Source organism: Bombus bifarius, unplaced genomic scaffold (assembly GCF_011952205.1).
Source record: "Bombus bifarius isolate JDL3187 unplaced genomic scaffold, Bbif_JDL3187 scf7180000008030, whole genome shotgun sequence".
Classification (NCBI taxonomy): Eukaryota; Metazoa; Arthropoda; class Insecta; order Hymenoptera; family Apidae; genus Bombus; species Bombus bifarius.
This window is the reverse complement of record NW_022884401.1, coordinates 657,536-680,711: the sequence shown is the minus strand read 5'-3', so window position 1 is coordinate 680,711 and position 23,176 is coordinate 657,536. Positions and strand designations below refer to the sequence as shown.

The window sequence follows — 23,176 nt, the reverse complement described above, 5'->3', positions numbered from 1 at the left end:
GGCACAGATTCTCCCTGGCGCCGGCTCTGTTTCGGTTTAAACTCTCCAATAGCGTTCTTTCGTTCGTTGAAAATGGTAAGTTTTTCAAACTGTGGGAGCTTACGAAGCAACGCAACTGAGCAAGGTACCTTGGTACTAAGTAACAAATTACTGCTCAACAAATGAGAAAGATTCTTGGCGACAAAGATCGATTAACTGGCTATTGGTCGGTAAGCGTCGGCGACAGAAAACCGAATATTAGGCTATCGGTCGATAGTGTCGAGCTGTGATTGACTGCCCTGTCCGTTGCTCGACGCGATCAATTTCCACGTACCTTCTAAGAACACGAGGAGAAATAATATGTTTTACGTCGATGTATCTGAAAGGTAGGCTGTCGTTAACTGTACTGCGTTGCTAATGTCCTCCGCTGTCGGAGCAACGTTAAACATATTTATATACAGGGTGGTTGGTAACTGGCGGTACAAGCGGAAAGGGGGTGATTCTACGCGAAAAAAGAAGTGGAAAATATAGAATAAAAATGTGTCGTTCGAGGCTTTGTTCGCGAGAAAATCGACTTTGAATTTTCGGTCGGTACGCGTGCACTTTATCGCGTCTCGTTGTAACGGATCTCACTGTAGATCGTTGTTAAATTTTTAAATTTTTATTCCATATTTTCGACTTCTTCTTTCGCGTAGAATCACCCCCTTTCCGCTTGTACCACCAGTTACCAACCACCCTGTATATATAAATGTACGTTTAAGGTACGGTTGTTGGACTCGTCGTACCGTATCTTTAATTGTGCCAATCGCTACGCCGACCGCCTCGACCTTTTTGCTGCGAATACCGCTTCGTTGAAACGCAAGCCTTGTATAGGCTTGTGGATGACGATTCGATATTGCGTATGTCTTTTTCGTCTGTCTGATATTCGTGTATCTCTGTACGCGAGATATTTACCTTTTGGATTGAACATTTCCCCCGCTATTTTTCAGAGAATACTTGCGAACATTCTTAGAAGCAACGGACTGGCAGAGTTTTGCGTAAACTACATTGACGACGTTTTAGTTTTCTCCGAAACATTCGATCAACGTATCAAGGATACAGAGATGTTGACGAGAGCTGTTAAGAAAGAAGGCTTCCGATTGAAACTGGCCGAATGTAATTTTGCAAAAAGTTCAGTAAAATATCTTGGTCACATCATGGAAAAAAACGGAAGAAATAATCTCAGAGCAATACGCGAATTTGAAAGCTCAAAGAACAAAAAAAAATGTAAGACAATTACCGGGGAAAATGAATTTTTATTATAAATTTATAGAAGATGTCTGCAAACTCCTGCAACCACTTCGTAACTTATTGAAAAAAAAATGTCCTATGGCCAAATACGTTCCTTTAATAAATGGTACGGTACGATACGATTGAGCGAACCTGAAACAAGTTCCTTCGAACCACTTTCAGCGAAGAACGTTCGGAGTCCCTTCGATAGGGCGCGTGTCGCGTTCAATTATCATCGCCTCGTAAAATGCGTCGTTTCCAGCTAAACCATTAGCGTTAACATTTAGCCTTCTAACCCGGCTCATAAACATACATTTCCAACGCGAAATGGCTAGCTCGACCTCGCTGTAAACAATGCGCGATTACAGATTACAACTACGATATCCATTGGAGGGTCTTTAACGGAGTTATTTAGCGAATAAGAAGCGCGCAAGTGGCGTGGTGGCCGAGCGAACGAATTCGGGAAGTGAAAGAAAATACGTGTTTGCGAGGCAACCGACTTTTTGTCGCGGTCGGCGAGACTACCGCGTCGTATAGGGTTCCTTAGCGTAAATTAAAGCCATTGCTGCACCAACGCGGCCATTATCCTCAACCGGGGCATGCGTTTCACAGCAAAGTAGATGTACGTTCCCTTTTTTACCGCTGAATTTCGTTGTTTCGCGAGATGCTTTTCCCCGAGGTCGGAACGAAGCTTCGAGCCATGGCGAAACGAAGGAGAGTAGAGATACGCGTCCATTTGATGGTGGAAGTTTCGCGAGCTACCCTCGAGAGTATTTCTCGCGAGTGGACACCGCATCGAGAGTGGCTGTCTTGTTTGATCGATTGAGTCGCATAGTCGCTATGAACGCCCACCTGCGAGAAATACTCGGCAGAATGAGTCAGGAATAGCTTTATTCTCGGGTGGACACGCGGCTTAAATCACGAGGTCCATGGCGCTGATCGGCAAACCGGTCGATAAATAGACGAATAAATAGGTACGTAGAATACATGGCGGAAGCGAGCTAGTCGATGGGTCCCGATTAGATCTGTTCTCACGACTGCGTCGATGCATAATACGAAAACGTATAGGAACACGTCGTGGAAAGTTCATCGAAGGAGTTTCGACTCTCGAATGCTAATTATAGTTCAAATGGCACACGACTTTTCCCTACGCGAACAGAAACGTACGCGCTCTATCGGTCAACCGGTTGATAACCGATCCAACGCGTTCTCCTCGACTCTGTTTTCTCCGCGAGGATGATGCGGGCTGTACGGGCGATTAATCGCCTGGCGGTGGTCGGGAAACGTCGCGGACATTAACGCGGTAATCAGCGAGATCGAAAGATGGGAAGAATCGCCGGTGCACGTGCCCGAGTTCCATTCGATCGGCCCGGTTAGCGGTCGAATAAATCGATCGATACGGCGCGATAAGCCGCGTTTATCGTCGAAGCACGCGTAAATTTCCGTGTCTGGCGTTCGCTTAACAACCGTTGTACGCGCTTGTCGGCCGTGTCTGCCGTAGTAGCCTTCTCACTCGCGTACGAGCTTATTCTTATTCTTCGCCGATGCGGTATAACTGTACCAGGGTGTGGCTTACACGCCGCGACTCGACGCGCCGCACGCGGGGAAAAACGGTCTTGCACGAAACTCCTAATGGCCCGTTAGATCGATCTGCTATGGTAACGCGAATACGTATACGTGCATGCGACTTTCCTCCAGCCCTCGTGCGAGTCGCACCCTCCGCCATCCGGTTCGCTTTCACCCACGTCGTTTTTGTCGTACTTTTTAGAAGGAGAGAAATCTCGCTCGATGATTTTGTACGCGATCGATCGTAGCACGTGGCAACGAACGGAAGCCCATCTTGTTGCAAACAAATTTCTTCGGTCGATTCTATTCCACGACACGAAGTTATCGTACTTGGCTTGTTAGCGGCGATCGCTCACGGCCGAGATTCGTTCCATCGCGAGAAAACGACACGATGAAAAAGGCGGAAAAAATGCGGTGAACAGGCACGGCACATTCGCGGAAAGAACGCGATGCGATAGATGCGGCGGCGAGGTAAAATATCCGACGGCGATCGGTTCCCTCAGTTTTCCAGACGCTTTGGTGTGAACTTAGCTTTATCCGTCGACGATCTTCCCGCGTTTGCCGATTCCTCTCCAAGTTTTACCTCTTTCATCCGACAGATATCGCGTTCATCGCACGCGTTCGACGGATCTGTCGGCTGGGATATTCCTGACGAAGGCTGGAGAAAAATTCCGCTCGATACCGATCAAGCACGCGTTTCAGCGAGTACCGTTTTACACGCTCCCGTTGGCAAAGGGCGTGCGAACGTTGCTCAGTTTTTCCTACAAGAACTGCGACTGCCGGTCGGACCTCGCAGACGCTACGAAAGAAGAAATGGACGCGTCATTGACCCGTGAAGCAATCGCGTTAAGCTCGAAGGCATCGTTTTCTTCCTTTTGTGTTCGCTAAAATATGCTACTCGAACGTCGTGGAACGCATCGCGCAATTTCGAAGCGCCAAGGAGATGAATTATTTGAAGCGCTGTCTCGTGGAGTTGGCTACGCACGTAGCAGTTTAATTAGCCTTCTCTGCCTCGGCCGTTTCAAACGAGTTTAGCGATAAATATTTATCGCGAATAAAGCTACGCTCTTGAAACCGTTCTTCGTCGCGTATTCCTCCGCGAGAACACGCTGCACGCCCCCTGTACTTTTCACACCTCGCGACACCCGCTTCGAAGATTTACGAATTTCTCGCCAAAGTTGAACTTTTGCGCGCATTTCCTCGGTTTTGGTCGAAACAACGGAGTTTGTATCTTTTTTCGCGAACTATCCGTTCAATCGTACTTCTCACCTTCGTCTTTCCCTTTCTGCTCGATGAAGTAAGATGCGGCGCGATTCCGCTCGCAGCTAAATATTTATCGTCGGCTGCGATTAGCTACGTCCTTCGAAAGATTCATCGTCGCGAGTTGTGTTTTGCGTATGCACAGGCATTATCCCTTCCACGATGCTGCGTGTTCCGTGCAAAATTACGCATGCCGAGTCACGCGTCGTCGTGGAAAACGTTCCTCGAATACTCGACTGGAATATCGTGGAATCGTTAAATATGTTTTTCTATTAAAACGTCTTCTGGCTGGACGGCGTTCTCGCTGGCAGAAGAAAACAAAAAATAGGATTTCCGTTAGCGGAGAATTCTTTCCGAATGCCCCGTTGCAATCTCCGTCGAAGTCGGCCAGCCGACCGGTGCAATTTGCATTACGAGCGACTATTCCGGCGCACCGTAGATGGAAATTGCGATCGTCGAGACCGAAATTTGCATTATGCCACGGCGAAACTGTTTCCGTATCTCGAGTACCGGCACAACTAGAAGCAGTTTGCAAAGTAAACTGTACCATTAACGAACTTTGCGCAAACGAAATCGCAACCGTTGAGAAGCTCGGGGCGTTCGTTTCTCGGAGCCGCGGCTCGTCGTCGACCATCGACTTGGAGAGGAGAGTGCACGACGCGTGCACGGCATCGTTGATCGAGGCGCGAATTTGTCGGCTCTTTTCATTGAGTCGCGTCGAACCCTGGCTCGTGTTGCGTAATGTTTCGTATTATACGAAGGAGACCTTGTCTTCCGTCGGTCGTAGATTACGTCACCGTACGGTGTATCGCGATGCAGCGACTATAGCCGCTTTCAGCGCATTAGTCTCGCAGATTACGTCTTGTCCGTACGTGCGTTCTTTTCTTCTCAGTCAGTTGGTCCCTCGGTGCTTCTGCGATTGGTCGCGTCTCCCGATGGAACCTCCCGTGAACTGAAGACGCTTCGTCGATTCGAAGAAAGTTCCGTGGGAACGCGAATCATGCTGAGTCGTGTAAGAGACGTTTTTCTTTTTTTGGCTATTGATTGCGTCACGTAGAATTAAGACCGGGGAGCGCAGCAGAGAAAATTACGGTGATTGGGTGTTAATCGGGCGGCGGCGATCGGACGAAAGTACGTGATTTGGCGTTGATAACGACCGCCTTCGTCGACCATGCTGCTTAGTGGATCGATCTCCGGCACTGGCGATACCGGCGTTTCACATCGGAAGCAACAGAGCGAAAGACGAAGAAGAGGATAGAACACGTCGCGTAACGCGTAGCAACGTGCACGGTGATTCGCGATAACGTCGGAATCGGTCACACGATTGCAGCAGATTTTTCATTGGAAACGGATCTGGGTCGGTCTCGTTATCTCGATCGGTGTACGCCGGAACAGACTTCCCCTACAACTTTTCCATTCGAATCGACGATTCCTGCGAATTTTCGGCTATCGATCGCGTAAAGCCAATTTTCTTGCCAACCATACGATTTCCGGATCAACGAGCTGGCATCCGGCCTCGACTCTTTCCTGGACGAACTTCAAAAGAAATTTAAGAGAGAAATGAACGCGGTTTCTCGATCGTTTCGGCATCGACGGCCAACGAACGCCGTCTCCACGCTGTTCGACGTTTTCGCGGATGGAACGAAGCCCGATTAAGCAAAAAGAAAATTAAACGAAGACTGTCGTCGTCCGCTTAGCGACGAAAACCTTTCGTCGACGATTTCGTTGGTACTTGGTGTCGACGAAAGGAGCACACGAATTTACGACGAATTTGCGAAACGAGTGGAATCGGTACGGTTCTCGAGCTTGGAACGCGATCGCGCCGATATCGGTCGCGTCAAGTGGGCGACACCTTTACGCAGCAACGACGCTCATTTGCATACACAGCCGCGGTCCGCGAACCAGTCGTTTATTCGTCGTCCTTGCGTGGAGCGTGCACAAATACCGCGTTTTGCAACGGACTTTAACGCAACCTACATACGAACAAAGCCGCGCGCTTAACCAAACAGGAAATCTCCAACTCGCTTATTTACTTTGCGGGACGCGCTCGCTCGTTCGTTCGGAGGATCGAGCCTTTCGGCTAATCGCGATCCGCCGCCATGAAAAAATTAACGACGCGGATCTCCTGCGCGAGTTTCCCTTTCGTTTGGACGTTACGAGGCGTTACAAGCGTGCAGTCGCGACCCCGAGAAGTGGAGGCACGCGACGAAAGACGACTGTACGAGGAAACGCGCAAAAAAAGTCGGCTAATGTGTACGTTAACGTGTCGGTAGCTCTCGCGCAAGGACGCCGACTGGATCATCGCTAAAAGCGTCGCAACCGGTTCCACCAGAAGCGCGCGTTATTCGATCGTTAATCGACCGGTCGAGATAACGAGCCTCATGCATCGAACCCGTCGCGATATCGTCGACCTCGATATCCGGTCAGCGAGCGATCAATCACCGGCGGACGCTGTTTTTGCGTGTTTTTCGTTCGCAGCGGGAAACTGGTTCTGGTTTCGCGACAAGTTACGCGTTCGCGCCGATGATACCGCGCTTCTGAAACGACTTTCGTCGTTCGAGGAAATTGCCCGAACGATCGCTTCGATCGGCCGACGAGGATCCATCGCGCGCTGACGCGAAGTCGTCGCGACTCCGGAAATCAGATAACCGTCTCGCGACGGCCGATGACAAACGACAAAGGTGAAATTTATAGCCAGTGCCTGGCGGCTGTTTCATGGCATTCGTATGCACAGCCGGTCTCTCGCGCACCTTGCGACTTACGACACCGGTACATTTTCCAGCGCGTGTTCCGCGAAACAACGACGACCACGGCAACTGCTACGGTGGTCGTTGCGAAACCTTCCGTCCAACGACCATAGATGTACATAGACAGAAGTCCGTGGCACGCGCGTTCTCGTGCCCACATCCGCCGCGTTACGATTTCCATGGTCCCGTGCTGGTGCTGAACGCAATCGGTGTACGTCGCCAGCGAACCTCTCGATCGACGAGCGTAGGTCGACACCACTAGCGCGTTCGTTTCCGAACGAAACCACCGTATTTCTATCCCAATAAGCCAACTCTCGGCCTTGTTCGCCGACTTTTCGTTCAAGGTCTCCCTCCGAGCTGCCCAACGGAGATTTCGTCGTCTCGTCTTCGTAGGTTGGTCGCGGATTGTCGAAGAATTTAGTGTAGCTTCGATACGCCGCTACCGATCGAACGCGTTCGACCGAGAGAAAGTTGGGACTCGTCGTAGATGGACGAGGACCAAATAGACGTTGTACGGTGTAGGTTGGCGATCGGTCTCGAAATCGACGATTCAAGCTCGAGTTTTCTAGCCGTGAAAAAATCCATCGAGAGAATCTCTACGTTCGAGAGAGACGCTATCGTCCGAGTCGAGCTATCCGTGAACGCGACCGTTAAAATCGTTAGACTGGCAGTAACGATTGGAGAGTTTGTTAAATTACGGAGAACACGCGGCCAGATATTCGTACGCCACGCGCGACACAGTTCTTCGTTTAATCGCACACAACGATGCTCCGATCTTCCCTTTCTACCTGTCGTGGTTTTCTCTGGTCATTGCGGCGATCGATCAGCTGCTCGCTCATAGATGGAAGGTTTCACCCCGCGAGAAATTACTTATACTTTCTCCGAAGCTCGAATCGTTTCGCGTGTCGCGCTCCCCTCCTCCGACACTCGTTTCCTTTAACGAGGCGAATTAATTCCTCGAGATTCTCGGATCACTCTACTTACCCGCGACGCGAACGAGTCTACTCGCCGGGACACGAACGAATACCGAACGAGAAACTTTGGTCGCATTCGAATCGGATTACTGCCAGCTGTAAGAATTCATTTTTCCTCATTTTTACGTAGTCCGTCGGAAAGAACTTTTCTCTGCGTTTGTTGTTGTTATTAACCCATGTTTGCATCCAAGCGCGGATTATTACGCAATCGGACGACTGTGTTCTATCACGAAGCGCGGATTATTACACGCGCTGCCACTGCTTTTTATTTCAGTCGCTAAGTATTCTTCAGATGTGAGAGATCACGTTTGACCCGTTTGTCAGCATCTCGTTTATATCAATTTATTATTTTCTAAACGAGTCTTACTTTTGTTGTGAAATTCTTTTTAATTGTCACTATGAGTAAGTGTACCGTCGATCTTGATTAAATTTGACAAATTCAAATTGAAAAAATATTCCAATTTTATAATGTAAACTACAATTTAGTTGCCCCAATGGATCTTGATGATTCGGATCAAAGTATACAAATAGGACATACTCGAAAACGTATCCGTAGGATCTCATCGAGCGAAGACAGCGAAGTTGATCAGTGTGGCAGTTTTAAATTCTAAATAATTTATTTTTTCATCGTTTTGAGCAGTAAATTTTCGGTAAACTCTGTGAACAAGTGATGGGACCAGTCGTCAGTTGAACGCCGCTGATGCCTTCAACTGTCCTCTTAACGGGATAGACCCTTTCGTACAAAGATACGACGCGAGAAGAGGTAAATTACACGCGCAAATATACGCAAAAGAGGGAAAAGAGTAGGAGAAAGGCGTACGAACGGAGGTTTGAAAATCGCGATGAATATAGCAACTACAGTGTACGTTGCAAGAAGCTTCTCGAGGACGATGCGATTGTCGAAAAAGATGGGCGTCACGGTGTACAGAGTCAACGAGATGGACAGTTCCATTAATACTAGAACTATAGTTAACACGAAGCTATTTCTACCAAAACCAGTGAAAATGACTGGTCTTTAAAAAACACCTAATAAAAGGATATTTGTATATTTATTGATTTATTACTTTCTTACAGAAGTAACACCATGTTACGTAGTAGATTTTTGCTATTATTAATCCATCTGGGATCCCTAAACGAGGGTTGACACGTTTATAAAATTGTAGATCCAGTCATTTTGACTGCTGTGGTGTTTCTAGTGTTGGCATCTAAGAATCTTCCTGATAACTGATATCGTCATATCGAACGATACGCGGTAAAAATTTGAAAAACGTGTGGGAAGTTGTAGAAAACGAGGAAGCTGGTTAATCAGGGTTCGATAAACAGATTACAGCACTTTTACACTTTGAAAAGTACCAGTCATTTTGGCTGAACAAAATAAAATTCATTATATTATTCTTTTAGTTCTCGTTGCGAAAGTCGTTACATCATTGCGGAAAAAAATATAACACGAGGTAGGAATTTAAAAATAAAATTGTAAAACCAATCAATTTGACTGGCGTGATAGTTCTAGTGTTAGTACGGTGAAAATGGTTATGGGTAGTGCAGGTTATCCTTTATCATTGCATCCGCGATTTTTTCCACCAAACATTTGCGAATAATATCGTTCGGCCTCCCACGCGAACCGAGCTAGTCATTCGCGTGACGAACCAATGTCGCGGTAGCGTTCTCCTCTCTACCTACGCCGATCTCGATCGTCCACGGAGCGGAGTATGAGACAAACGTAAGTGTCCCTGGGTGTCGCGTAACCTGCGCCGACTTCGTTCGATGGAATTCTTCGACGAACCTGCGGATATCGCGCGGAGATCGCATCGAACCGCTATAACGCGATCGCCGCTTCTAGAACGTCGATTTGCTCGTTCAGCCGTTCGATTTACGATCGTTGGACGCGCTGGTCGTTCATCGTGAAAGTCGACGGAAAAGGGAGCAGGTTTTTGCCTGCAAAGAAACATAAAACGCGGACGGAGCGTTCTCGAATCGCGGAAGTTGTTACGCGTAACCACCCTTAATTATACCGTTACGAGTCATCTTCGACGAGGACTTTGCGATTACGCAACGATCGCGCAACCGCGACGAATCGCCCTGTCGTTTGGCGCGTATCCCGACGGCTCGGGCGATCTCTGCGTTGGCAATTTTATTCTCTTCGATAGATCGTCGATGATTCGTTAAGTGGTAAGCGGTAAGACGTTTGTCGGTTTCTCGAGTTCCGATTCGCGCCAGTCGCCCGACTTTACGTAGAACGTGAACAACAACGACCAATTGAGAATCGTTCGAGTATCGACTGTTAGTCCCAGATACGGTTCGCGAGATTAGAACACTCGTTAGGACGAACTCGTCGCTAGGTTTCCTAAGTTAACGACGACACGGTACGATGGTTGGCGAAAAATTTGACTCGATGGAACTTAATTGCGACGAACGATCGACAGACGGATGGCCGTTAGAGAGAGAAGGTGCGAGTAGCTTTTCGTCGGAGCCCGAAGGAAAGTCGCGAACCATCTACCAAGTTGTTGCGGCTAAGACGCGCTGCTGCTTTCTAAAACCTCGTTTACTATGTTCAGCCACTTTTCGTCCATCGATTTTAAATTGTTCGAATTTGCCCGTGTAGACACCCGGGGTCGGTCGAGTTGAAACGACTCGTAGTCGTTCGACCAGAAATAGCCCGTTCTTCTATCTTTGAACTGATCGCTTCGACCGAGACCTAGTCGCTTCGAGTATAGTTGCGTGATGCAAATGGGACTTAACCGACGAATATTTTCGCTGAAACAGCGGACCTTTTCGGAGTCGGAGATACGATCGAGTCCGTCGACGTAGCTGGTTAAACGCCGATGATTCGCCAGAGTCGGCACGCGCTGGCAACCGAAAGTCACGAAACGAGTCTTACGACGAAACAATTTCATGGTCTAAAGTTCCAGTGTGCTTCTCCTTTCAAACGTCGTTTCGCGCGATGCGTTCGTTCGTCGCCGACGAAATCGCGCGATGCTAAGAAGCCAACCATGACAGGCTGGCGTTTTCCTAGCGAAAAAAGACCAGCGGCCTGACGAATGAAACGCGCCACGTATTCGTTAAGACGATGAAAGGGGGCGGCGTTTGTCTCCCGGGGACGACTTGGACGGCGCTAGTCCGAAGTGTAGAAGTCTAGAGAAACCGGCCACACGCTGTGAATCTCGGCTTCGAACGAGATTCCCGATGGGGAACGTGGAACGTAAGATTCTCGTTACGCCGCGGTACAGCGGGTTGCTGATATCGATCGGACGAGTTTCTCTGAACTTTTGCCGACAGCCGTGAAAAAAAACGGAAGTACGCTGTATTAACAAACTCCGCCTTCGCGAGCCATTCCAGATCAATGCCCCAGTGGCGTATCGAGCGAATTTTCCACGCTGGCGTCGCGTATCCACTTGCCCTGGCTTTTCTCTTCCCCTGCCATTCTCTGTCTTCCGGATAACTTCCTCCATAAATAACACGGTGTCTGTCTCTTTGTCGCAGTATCTTCGCGCAACTCGATGATCAGCCGCTCGAAAGGCTCGACGAGAGAGCCTCGAGGCCGGTCAGAGGCAATGACAGAGTCCTCGGTTATCGATTATGCAGCCGGTCGAAAATAGCAGCTGCCGTTTACGATTCTCGGATCGCGGATCATAGAGAAACAATTAGACGACACTGAGACGACGTGGAAAATCGCCGACGGTGATTTATTATCGCAGTGATGGCAGAGTCACGATCGCGACAGCGACGTAACCTTATTCGCGATCGTGACACTTTTTTTATTCGCGAGTGAATTCGCTCGCTGTGATCGTAATTCTTTTATTTCGCTCTGAATTATTTCGCCTGCAATATTTCGAGATACAGCGTGCAGAAAGGCATCCGCGTATAACCTTAGTTTACTTTATTTAATGTTAAAAATGAAGAACAGTTGAATTTTCTTTTCCTTGTCTTATATCGGTATCTTAACACCTTACCGACCGCTACAGATTCAACAGAATACGCACGTCCGACCGGCAGCTCAGGCGCAGATTCTCCCTGGCCACGGCTCTGTTTCGGTTTAGACTCTCCAATACCCCATTCTCTTCGTCCATCGCGAACGGTACGTTTTTCAAACTGGTGTAAAATTGTGGGGGCTCACAAAGCGACGCAACTGACGCAACTGAACGAGGTACCTTACTACTAAATAACAAATTACTGCTCAAATAACGAGAAAGATTGTCGCTAGCGAAAAGCCGATTAATAGGCTATCGATCGGCGAAGTGTTAAAAATGAAAAACAGTTGAATTTCCTTTTCTTTATCTTACATCGGCATCTTAAAGACATTCCGTCTCGAAGATATTTGTTGTTCCTGTCGATTTCAAGACCGTAATGTATTAATTTGATATCGTCGATGTAAAGGTGATAAGGTTACGCGATGTACAGTTATATCTCTCCTCCGGTCAGAAGCGATCAGGAAAAATCGCAGATCATCGCGAGGTATCACCGTGATTGAGAACGAACGTGATCGTAATTCACAAATAGCAGTTTGCGCTGTCTCTAATTAGATACATCGTACGTCATTCGCGCAGATGCATGCGAACGAACACACTCGCGTAAGTAAATAAGTGGTAAATTCGTTACGTATGACGTTAATCCTTTGCTGCAAGGTACTTACGCGTTAACCAGCAGCACACAGAGAGTTTAATCGTCGCGCATCGAGCGATTCATCGGTGACGTAACGCGCCTTTCGAGATTAAAATTAATTCCTTTAGAAAGACGAGCAGCAGGAGGCGAGGAGAATCTACGATTCTGCAGTTTCGTCATGAAAGCTTGTTATTACTTTCACGGGCGAAAGAAAAATCCATTCGGCGGGAAAGACGGTAAAACGCGAGACAATAGAAATAGAAAAGAAATAATAAGCGAGAATTTGGAAGAAGTAGCTGAGGTATAGAATAAAAAATCATTGAAAAATCTGTCTTAAAACGTTGACTGCTGCGACAACTTATTGTCCAAATTGTCCCGACCAACCTCAGCTTTGTATACAATGCTTTAAAGTTTTACATCCTAAATGATTTTCTTAATAAACCATTTTCCTATTATTTTTGTAACCATACAATAGTTCTATTACTTCCTGTGAAATATCTTTTCAAATGCCTACGACGATTCTTCGCAAGTAGTCAAATAAGCGTCTCCCGAATACCGATCAGAAACTTTGCTGTCGCCCGAATATGGGTGACGCGGCAGTAAACGCGTTAAGGGGGAGAATCTCAGAGATTCCATAGGTTCACCGAGTATATCAACCTTGTGATAGACGCTGTTAGCGAAATTCATCGTCCTATTGAGACAGTTACGGTAGTCGTGCTTACGTTATGCATAAACGCTGCGACGTCGTGTAATTTCGCGTTATTCCGGATAGGCATATTACATGAAATGCACGAGTTACGAGACCTCTAAGAACGTGCAGGATTCAAACTCCTAACAACACCGTCGCAATTGTGGGAATTAAACTACACTTAAACTGTATAGGGGCACTGTACAGCTGCTGTCCAAGTAATTCTTAAAAATTAGCGTCGAACGTCCCCGATATCCTCGATGTGAGATTTATATAATAAAGAGTCCGGATAACGTTGTCATGTTCTGAGATAGGTTTGATCGATCGACTGTAGCGGCGTAAGCGTCTTAGGACGTTTCGATACGAAGATTCCTCACATAGTTGTTTTGCCGCAGATGATTGACACTGTACGACGCGCATAACGTAATAAACTAACTCTGGAGAAAGCAATTTCGCTGCTACGTGCAACCTACAACCTGCGACAAGTTCAAACCTTTCGGTACCTCCCCTTGACAAGTATAAATAGACGACCATGTTCTTCAGAAGTCAGTCAGTCGAACGAATAAGTATAACGAATCGGTCTAGCGAATCAGCGTAACAATTAGTATCAGCACCGCAGTATCGCGCAGTCTTATAACGAATATCATCGATTGCGATTAACTTTGTATTCTACATTTCAAAATATCTGTGGCGGCACTCGACAACAAATACCGCCACTCGACACTAACTTCTACCGGACGACGGTAGCGCAGTGGTTAGCACCTTGGGTTACGAACGTTCGGGACCCGGTGCCCGTAGTCCTATTTTTCTTCCACGCATCTAAGTTAGAAGAAAAATAGCAGTACCCCAGCAGCCGATATCTACAGCCAGCATCTCAAGTATCACGGACAACACTCACACCTCATATCTGTAAATATAGCTAATTAAATTAACTCGTCCCATAATTAATTTAAACGACTACACGTCACACCGTGCATCACACGACAATAGGAAATGTCCGAGGGCGAATCGCGTCTCTTACGAGTTTAGATACCCTACGAATTTGACGTGCAGATTTATAGCGACGAGAAATAATATTTCTGTAGTATGTCGCAAAGTGGCAGGAAAAGGTAACGTCAACATCTTTAACGCAAAGGTAACCTGGTATTTAATTTGTTTCAGATCAAGCTAGAACGCGTTCTCGGAGTAACCGTATCGAGCAATGCAGCCCTGGATTGCGACGCGACCAGCGAGTTGGTCGCTTATCCTGCCGGGTAAGTTCGAGTCCGGTCTCTTGCTTTTCTTCCATCGATTCCTCTTCCATTGTATGTACGTCGATGCAACTCTGTTACGCGTACCATCCGCACCCGTGTCCTCTTTCCTAACCCTATTCTAATCTCGCGATTCCTCCTACGACCCTATTTCTCGCCGATTTTCAGCCTGGTTTCCTATATCGGTAGGGAAAGTGGCGATTCGGGCCCGACCTTTTCAATCTTGTAGTCACTCGTAGCGTTTACTCGGTTTGGCGATTAGAATTCCGGACGCCGCGGTACTTTGGAGGCTACGTGGTTGCGCTGATACTCTCGTTGGAGACGCGACGCTTGGAAACATCGTGGTCGATCGGCTCGGTCGCGACGTTAGTAGTCTGGTCGTTGCAGCCTCGAAATTATTGCCATCGTCCGTCGAGCTCTAAATCGTTCGCCGATAATAGCCGGTATCGATTGCGGAATTAAAGTAATTGGTGGGTTAAGGGGCCGCAAGAACCGGGCAAAAGGGAGAGTGGCGCTCGTCGACGATCGCGCTCGCATCGCGTATCGCCTTGAACGAGATCGAAACTTTTGCTACGGTTTATTTCTACGCGAAGGAAATTGCTCGCGTGAACGGGAGCGGTGAACTCCGTGGCTATTTAACCGTAATCGGAAAGTAGAAGTAGCAAGGTCGACTTTTAAAAATCGTTTCGCTTTTCGCAACTTTCGACAGACCCAATGAACGACGATCGACGGAGAACTTGGTCGACTCCGGGTCGTGATCGGAATGAAAGAGGAAGGAGGTCGTATTACAAATCCGACAAGTTGTTAGAAGTCGGTCGATATTCGTGGGAACGAGCATGCAGAAGAAAGAAGAGATCCTTTGCACAACGCGCGGCACACGGAAGCGCGGCTTTATCTCGATCGGCGATATCGGATCGCGATATTTCGATAAAGATGCTCGCTGGTCGGTGGAAGCTTGCGAAACGTCGATAGGCTTGGTCGCGCGCGTGTCCCAGATCCGTTGTTTCTCGCCGTTCGACTTTTCGCTTTTTCGACCGCGATATCCTTCGCCTCAACATCCTCTCAACGATCGATCGAGTCGTCGGGCTAAAAGTCGAAGACGAACCGCTGCTGGTTGGCTACGTCGTTCCGATTCGCCGATCGAGGCGACTCTTTCTCCCTGAAACTCGCACGGAACACGTTTTGAACATCGTCGCACTCGCCTGTGCGATATTTCGAACTCGCGTTCCGAACTTTTGTCAGACGCCGGCCGTGAAGGAAGAAGGCGACCGTGAAAGAAAGTTCATCTTCGTTAGCGCTTTGTTCGGCGCTGTAAAAAAGTGCACGTGCGATTCTACCGGTCACGGATAAACGCGGACGGTAGAAAAGAAGGCTCGCGCCATGAATGGAAGAATGGCGAAAGTGCGATCGGAAGATTGTGGACTAAGACACTGAGGTATCGCGTGTCAAGAAACAAGCATTTCGACCGCGCTACGTGGTGCCGCTCCTCTGCGGTTCTCCCAGGCTTTTTCCTCGAAATTCGCTTCGTAGCTGGATCTCGCCTGCGATGGACGTTCGCTTCTTCGCTTTTCCATTTGTTTCGCGTTTTCTCCGCGATCGATCGACGATCGGGACTGAATTATCGCGTGCAGTACGCGACTGTACGTAACGGATACGCAACTCGTCGTCTCGCGGAACTTGGGAAAAGACAGTTGACTCGACGAAAAGAAACGTTTCGGTTCGACGACGTTAATGCAACAACGGAACTTTTTTATTCTCAATGCTCGTTGAATAAAAGTTTCGGCAAAGTAATTCCTCTATCGAATATACGCGTGAAAGTGCGCGTCAATTAAATCGCGTTTGGTCTCGTTTAAAGAAGGTTAATTAAAAAGATATCAGAACTAAAAAAGTTTCGTTCGTTTCATTCTCGTGGACAATTTAGCGTTGCTTCGTGGACACATTTGGCTTCCGATCGGGTTAAGCTAGTCAGCCGTCAAACTTCACGGTGTGTCATAAGGAATATTAGGGTGTCCTTGGGGGAGACTCCCCTCTGTAGCTCGGGGATGACGACCGATCAATTAGAAGGAACACGATGGAACAAGATGGCCTGCTCGCTTAGAGAGAAAAAGCGTATTCGCCGAGCGACGCGCGCTCGTTAACCCATTGTATCGCTAATTACGATCGCGATAGAGAAAAACGGCGGAGTAGGATGACGCGTTAACTCGGCGCGTAATCAAGCGTCGCTTGACAGAAAGCACGGCGACGAGCGAGAACTCGTGATTTTCGCACGTGCTACTTGAGTCGCCTAAATCCGCGGCGCCATCGAGCCGGACGTCGAGAACGTACATGTCGCGGATACGTCGGGTGCAAGCGAACGAGCAAACAGCTATGTACGGTACTCGGAAATCGGGTCAAGAGAGCGGTGAATGGACCAAAAGATTCTGTGTCGGAGATCCACCTCGAACGATAAGCGTCGGCGACAATTAAATCGTTCGATCGACCTGGCAACCTCTGCACCCGTTGGCTGTTGTGTACGCGTTTTTTGCCGCGTCAAGCCACGCCGATTCTTTCCTCTCGTTTCGTCGACGACTCGATCGGCCTGGTTTACAGGCCGATACGAGACGTTCGTTAGCATCGATGCCGCGATGTTACCAGCTCGAGCGGAATTATGATTCTTCGGTCACGTAATGTAGCGTAATTACGAGCACGAGCATGGTAACGAGCTCGGCGAGATTCCTCGCGCATACGCGTGTTTACGCGTGCGTGAACAAAGCTTCCCCGAGTCGAAAGTAGCCGTTAGCATGCGAGTACTTGCCAGCACCGCGCTCGATTTTCCTCGATGCATCTGGCTACCGTTCGAGTCGCTGCTCCGGCCGATCTCGTTATGTCATCGCGGTTAGTAGCAGTTAGAATTCGCCGCTTCCTCGTCAAATTCTCCTTCTGGTAATAAATCCAGCGTTGGAGATATCAAAGCGCGTTAACGTATCTCGCCAACCATCGATTTTCGTCCTGTTTTAATCGCGTAGGAAACGCCAGATCGGTTACGCGATGATACCGGTTGTACGCGCTAAAGACAACCGTAATAGCGGCTACTCGATACGTTATCCGATAGCGTGCCGCTACTTTCACGAACACGTTGATACAAAGTCGATGGCGTTACACCAATTACGACCAGCAGCTGTCCGGCGATCGTAGCTCGGCTCGCTGTTGCTCGCGATTTAACAAACCGCCTCGAACGATCACGCGAAACCTTTTAAATTTGACGACGTTTACCGCTTGTCGATTTTTCGCGTTCGATCGAACGGAACGGCCACGCGTCCTTGAACGTATCGAGGTCTGTTCGTCGGTGACGAGAGACGACGGTTGGACGTATTGGAGCGGTGGATCGCGTATCTGGCAACGACATCGTCGAGAGCTCGACTTCAAGGTTAGAAAGTGCTTGACATTGCGTGTATCGTGTTACGAAGGAAAGTTCCGCTTTCCCGGTTTCTCGATCTACTCTGTTTCCCAGTTTCGAGGTTCCAGATGCGCTGCGAGTTTAATCGACAGAGCCGATAGAGGAATAAACGCGCTAGTCCATTAATTGCCGGAGAAAATCGTGCGCAAAGAAAAGTAATTGCTCCTCTCGTAAATTTCACCTACGGAGAACGCAAGACACGAACTGCGGTTTGCTTAGCGTCGGCTATAGACAACGCGAGACCCATATTCCTCGCGCGATCGTGATCGCCTCGGGACTTTCCAAATTCGATAGCATCGAGAGCCGTTCCGTTCCTAGAAAACGAAAACTCGACCGGACTGTGTTTTCCAACGTCGACATCGGCGAGGCAAAGATAGCGCGCCACCGGTATTTCGAGACGCGATCGCGTACAAGGTAAGTAGATCTTCGAGGCGAGGAAAGTTGGTTCGCATGCCTGGAGAAGGCTGGAAACGAAGAAAGTCCCTTATTAATAATTAGGCGGAGCAGCCGAGCGCTGCCGTCTTGTGTTCCGACGACACACTGCCGGAATTAGTCACTGTGGGACAATCTTTTCCGGCTAGCGAGCAAACGTGTTACGCGTTCGAACGGCACGAGCAAGAAAACGAGAGTTTCTTTCTTTCTACGAATACGGTTGCGTACGAAACGCGAAACACGGTCCTTAAAATCGTACCGCGTTTCCTACCTCTGCACTGAGTCGTCGAGTACGTTTCGTGCTCGTTCCCTTTTCATATCGTCTCCTACGATCGCTCTTATCCGATACGAAAAAGTCCTGTGCCGATTAAATAAATAAATAAATAAGTAAATCCGTTCCAGAATATAAAGAAAGTAAGTCGTTCGACGAAGCGATTTCGAAAATCTCTAAAGCGGTAAAGAGCGGTAAAGCAAAGAGCGTAATCGCTCGCCGAATCGGATTTACCATCCCGACGTCGTAAACGAGTTTCGGTTCGTCACGGGACTCGTATCGTGACCTGTCGTTCCGTCATCGAGATGCAAAGGAACGTCGCGATCGGTCGTTTTAAATCAGCCAGTTCCATCGACTAAGTTATTAGAACGCCGTCGACCGGTTTCCATGCTCGATAATCGACCTAGTGACCTTTATACCAGCGACCTTACGTGTTTCTCCGCACGCAACCCGTGGCTAGAAATTACAGTTACAGGCTTCCTGGTGCATCGCACGGGCTCTCGCGAGACTTTCGTGCGAAGCTTTTGCCATGACGGTAACGTTGCCTTAACGGTACGCTTCTGCACTCGCAGCGCTCGACCACGCGACAGGCGACGAGACTTTTTTCCTTCCGATGGAGTAGCTTGTTCGAAGAAGACTCGAACGTTCGCGGCGGATGTCGCTTTGCTGGCATATGAACTAGAAAAGTAACGGTGGAGCAGATAGGAAGGTGGTTAGAAAAAGTTGCAACGGGCAAACGCACGGCATTCGATTACGAGGCAAGCAATATCGCTGGAACATCCAGTTACGTTTCTTTCGATTTGAGGCATCTTCTGACTTTAGCTGTCGAGGTGCGGCAATCGTTGATATCCTACATCGCCCAGCGTGTGTCAGCTTTTGGTAGGTCGTAGATACAGCGATCTTGTTGCGTCGATGGATCGTTGTCAGGGAAATTTCGCGCGCACAGGAGACGCAAGAAGAGTCCATGACACGTTTACAGTCTCGTCCGAAGTTTATTTGGTCTCGATCTCACCCCTTCTCGTTCGACCCTAATCTTCTTGATCGATTCGCCTCTGATTTGGAAACGGTCGAGCGCTCTAGAAACGCGCGTCAACGATTCTTCTCTGGAATCGAGTAAAAAGAGTGCGACGCAACCGTTGGAATTTCCTTCTCGAAACAATCTTCGAAAACGAAGGTCCGAGGAAGGTAGACGGTTTGCGCGGGAAAAGTAGATTTTCAGGTTAATCAAATGAGAAGTTCGTATCGGCCCCGAGCCCGGCTTTACGCGCCGCTTGTTTCTCTCTCGCGTTCGACGAGGAAGAAGAACTAGCATCCAGCTACGATTTCTCTACGGTTTCCACGTGTTCCTTTCAGACGCGTCTGACGCGATTCCAGTGCGACTCGAATACAGCTGGAGTCGCGTTCCCACGCCAACCTTTCAGCAACGTTAAAGTAGACCACGCGGCGATTCGACCGACCTACGATCAACGAGGAACGTAGCGGTCGCGAGATTTTCATTTCGATGAAAACCATCCAGACGATACGGGTCAAGCCCGAGCCGAGCCGCTTCCTCCTCGTAAATGGCCCTTTTTCCTGTCCCACGCTCGTCGTTTCACAGTCGCTGTATCGATCGCCACGCGCGATTTTCCCCGCATTCTACCACGTAATAGCCAGCTTCGTAGTTAGCCAATTCCTTCTGCGCTAAAATTCTGCAAGGAAAAATGCTCGACCATTCCGACGGACGTTTATCCGGCCGTCGATTTGGAAGATCACGTTCATTCGTTACGGTAACGAACTCAGCGAGCGGAAAGTGTTTTAATCGGAGGCTAGCAGCCGTATACTCGTTTTGGCGAACCGAAAGCGAAGCAACCGGAAACGCGGCGGACGTGCATGGCGGCTAGCTCGACGAACGCCGTTCGCAAACGGAAACGAACCGTATGCTCGAACGAAAGAGACACGCTTAGTCGATCCGCGATGCAAACTGCTCGCGATTATCGACCGGAGAGAACCGCGCAACTATCTATCCTTGCTTCCACCTTGCCATCCTGCGATCTTCTCTCTCCTCTGACGGAGAATCCTTGGCGCAGTTGCTTCTCGGCGCCGATCTTCTCGTCCTGAGAAGATATCTCGTATGGACGAGCAGCGATAAACGTGAAAATAAGTCAACCCTTTGCGCTGGACAACCTTTTCGTAGCAGCTACTTTGGATGATTTAGCGTATACCTGACGCGCGTCTTACAGCTAGTAAAATGTTTCATATACAAATGAACATTATATTCTAATAATTTCTCTATATTTGCATCTTTGAAAATATGATTTTGTAATATTAATTTCTGTATTCTTTCGTATGATAATTTATAAAGCATTAGACGTAGCGTCGATGAAAAGTATAAGAAGCATAAGATGAAGGTGAGAACCTGGAGGAACGCCAGAAGTAACCTTGACCTCGCTTGAGAATGTGTTACTAAAACGGAATATTTGCTTTCTGTCGGATAGAAAGTTGGTTAACCACGAGAGCACACACCGCCGTTCGTTTCAAGAGACTTCAACTCGCCGATCAAAACAGAACGACCGATAGTATCGAAAGCTTTACGAAAATCCGTATATATATATATATATATATAGCTTCAGCCTGAAACCCATTTTCGATACAATCGGAAAGATAGAGACGGAATTTCATAAGATCAGTTGCAGCAGAGCGTCCAGCGGATAAAACCGTGTCGTTCCAACGACGATGTTAGTAAAAAGAAAGGATCTTCGCGTATCTAAAGAGCACGAAACGTAATTGCGATATAACCGCGTCCCGGTTAGATCTTCCGACGATCGGTTCGCCAAACGATCCGATCACGATCCACCTGGTTGTCCGGACCCATTTCGACGAGAAACACCGTTCGTGTTCGTTCCATAGAGCGTCGCCGTCGGTCTAAACGCGTTCGTCAACCAGACCGAGTCCGATCGACAGCGTCGAGAGTCTGTTCGCTTCTGCCGCGTCTCGACTTGACCGGTCCAACCCTCTCGCCTTCCGTCGGTGTCGAGCGATCAAGAACGACGATCGTTAACCAATGGAGAGCGCACAGAGACATCGGCGCTAGAACGCGCCGGTATAGACGGTGACTTTTTGCAAGACTGTAAACAGTTATAGACGACGGACGACGAGAAAGTAGCACATATTTTTAGCAGCGTAATCGTAGCTTAGGTCAGCAGCGGTGCAACGACCTGCGACAACTTGACTTTTCACCGTTGGTGCTGCGCGCTTTGCTAATTTGTCGCTTCGCCGTCGGGAAATTATTCGGTAAGCTTTTTCGTCTAGCGTCACCACGTGCAATCGCCACGCGTTCACGACGACAACGAACACTACGTCAGCGAAGAAGTTTTCCAGTGCGGTCGGTTTGGCGAAAGAGAGTGGACGGAGCAGAGTTGCGGCGAGATTACGTTACGTCGGTGCTTTGCTAACGTAATGTCGGGACAAACGGTAGCGCGTAAAAGAAACGGCCGGTTGACATCGAGTTTATTGACACGTTGCGGTTTAGGTTGGTAGGCGAAATAAATCGCCTCGGTGGACAACGAGATTCAACGAGTCGCACGAGTCGCGTTTCGTGTTACCGCGAACGACCGCGTGCCTCGCAGCTTTACACTTGCCCAGTGGTGCTCGTTGACGCTTTCGGAGACCGCGGTCACGCGATCCGTTTTTGGTTCGTCGTTCGCACTTTCCGGGTTGTTTTTCGTCTCGCCTCTGGTCGTTCGGCGCCGGCCTCTGGAATCCGGAAGTGGAACGTCAACCGCAGCTGCTTTAAGAGCACTCGTATCCTTTTACTCGCTTTAAATTCTTCTCTTTCCATCTCTTTTATCCTCCGGTCGATCGACCATCGCACGATGTACATTCAAATTTCCTTCGCTTCCAGTTTTGGTCCAGTAAATCGATATCAACTTGACTAAACGTTACACCAGCAGGTTCGCTCGTGCTAGAAACCGTGTGTACTGCAAGTATTCTAATGTTGCCGCGGTTAGCAGGGTGAGAGACCTCCGTGTGATCGTAATTATCGACTTCAACTCCTAATTTATAGACCACTTGGCACGCGTCGCCTCTGCTTCTTCTAGAATACCAGATTTTATTAAGCGTAGCCGTGACCATTTCAACAGCCCTTGTACCTTAATCGGACTTTACTGCTTCCTTATACTCCTTTGTCTCGATTATGGGTCGATCGTACGGCAACCTCGTGTTCAACCTGATAAAAAAGCCAGCAATTTTTTCCAAGGTTTCTCGGTTGTAAATCTGGCCGGCCGATGAATGTGCCCGTGACCATGATTACGCTTCTATCTTGATAGAATATATATTCTGTTCGCTGGTAACCAGGCCACTGGCTGATGAGAGGCTATTTTTCTTTTAAAAGCCTTAAATAGGTTTAATCTGTTCATAACAATTCAGCCTTATCAATTTTCACACACGAACCTGTCTTTTCAGCTCTCCCTCCTTATTCTACCCTCCGTCCTTTTCATCCTGACTTGCTCGCATAAACGCTATTGCCCGCATATGTGAGTGACGCAACGCTTTAAGCGATAGTATCAATTCTTCTTCCACGTCAACCAAGAATTTCAGACAGAAGGTCTTACAGAGTCTATGTTTCTCTTATTTTCTCTCACATCGGCGATAGCACTTTCGACGTTCGTCCTTCTCTTATCGCGTAGCACCTTCTCGTAAACGGCATAGTTTCCCGTTTAACGCGTTC

The 23,176-nt window shown here is 48.4% G+C and overlaps 1 protein-coding gene across 10 annotated transcripts in view; it reads left to right on the top strand.

Moving 5' to 3' along the window:
* LOC117207417 (mitogen-activated protein kinase-binding protein 1) overlaps positions 1 to 23,176 on the top strand; it is a 79,129-nt gene that overhangs the window by 40,341 nt on the left and 15,612 nt on the right. For 9 of the 10 annotated variants that reach the window (XM_033447622.1, XM_033447624.1, XM_033447621.1 and 6 more), the window contains one exon: positions 14,244 to 14,335. In XM_033447622.1, coding sequence (XP_033303513.1) covers positions 14,244 to 14,335 — 92 coding nt within the window. Of the gene's footprint in view, positions 1 to 4,919; positions 5,087 to 14,243; positions 14,336 to 23,176 lie in introns of those variants that run through there. The other variant, XM_033447623.1, reaches the window with a different exon arrangement.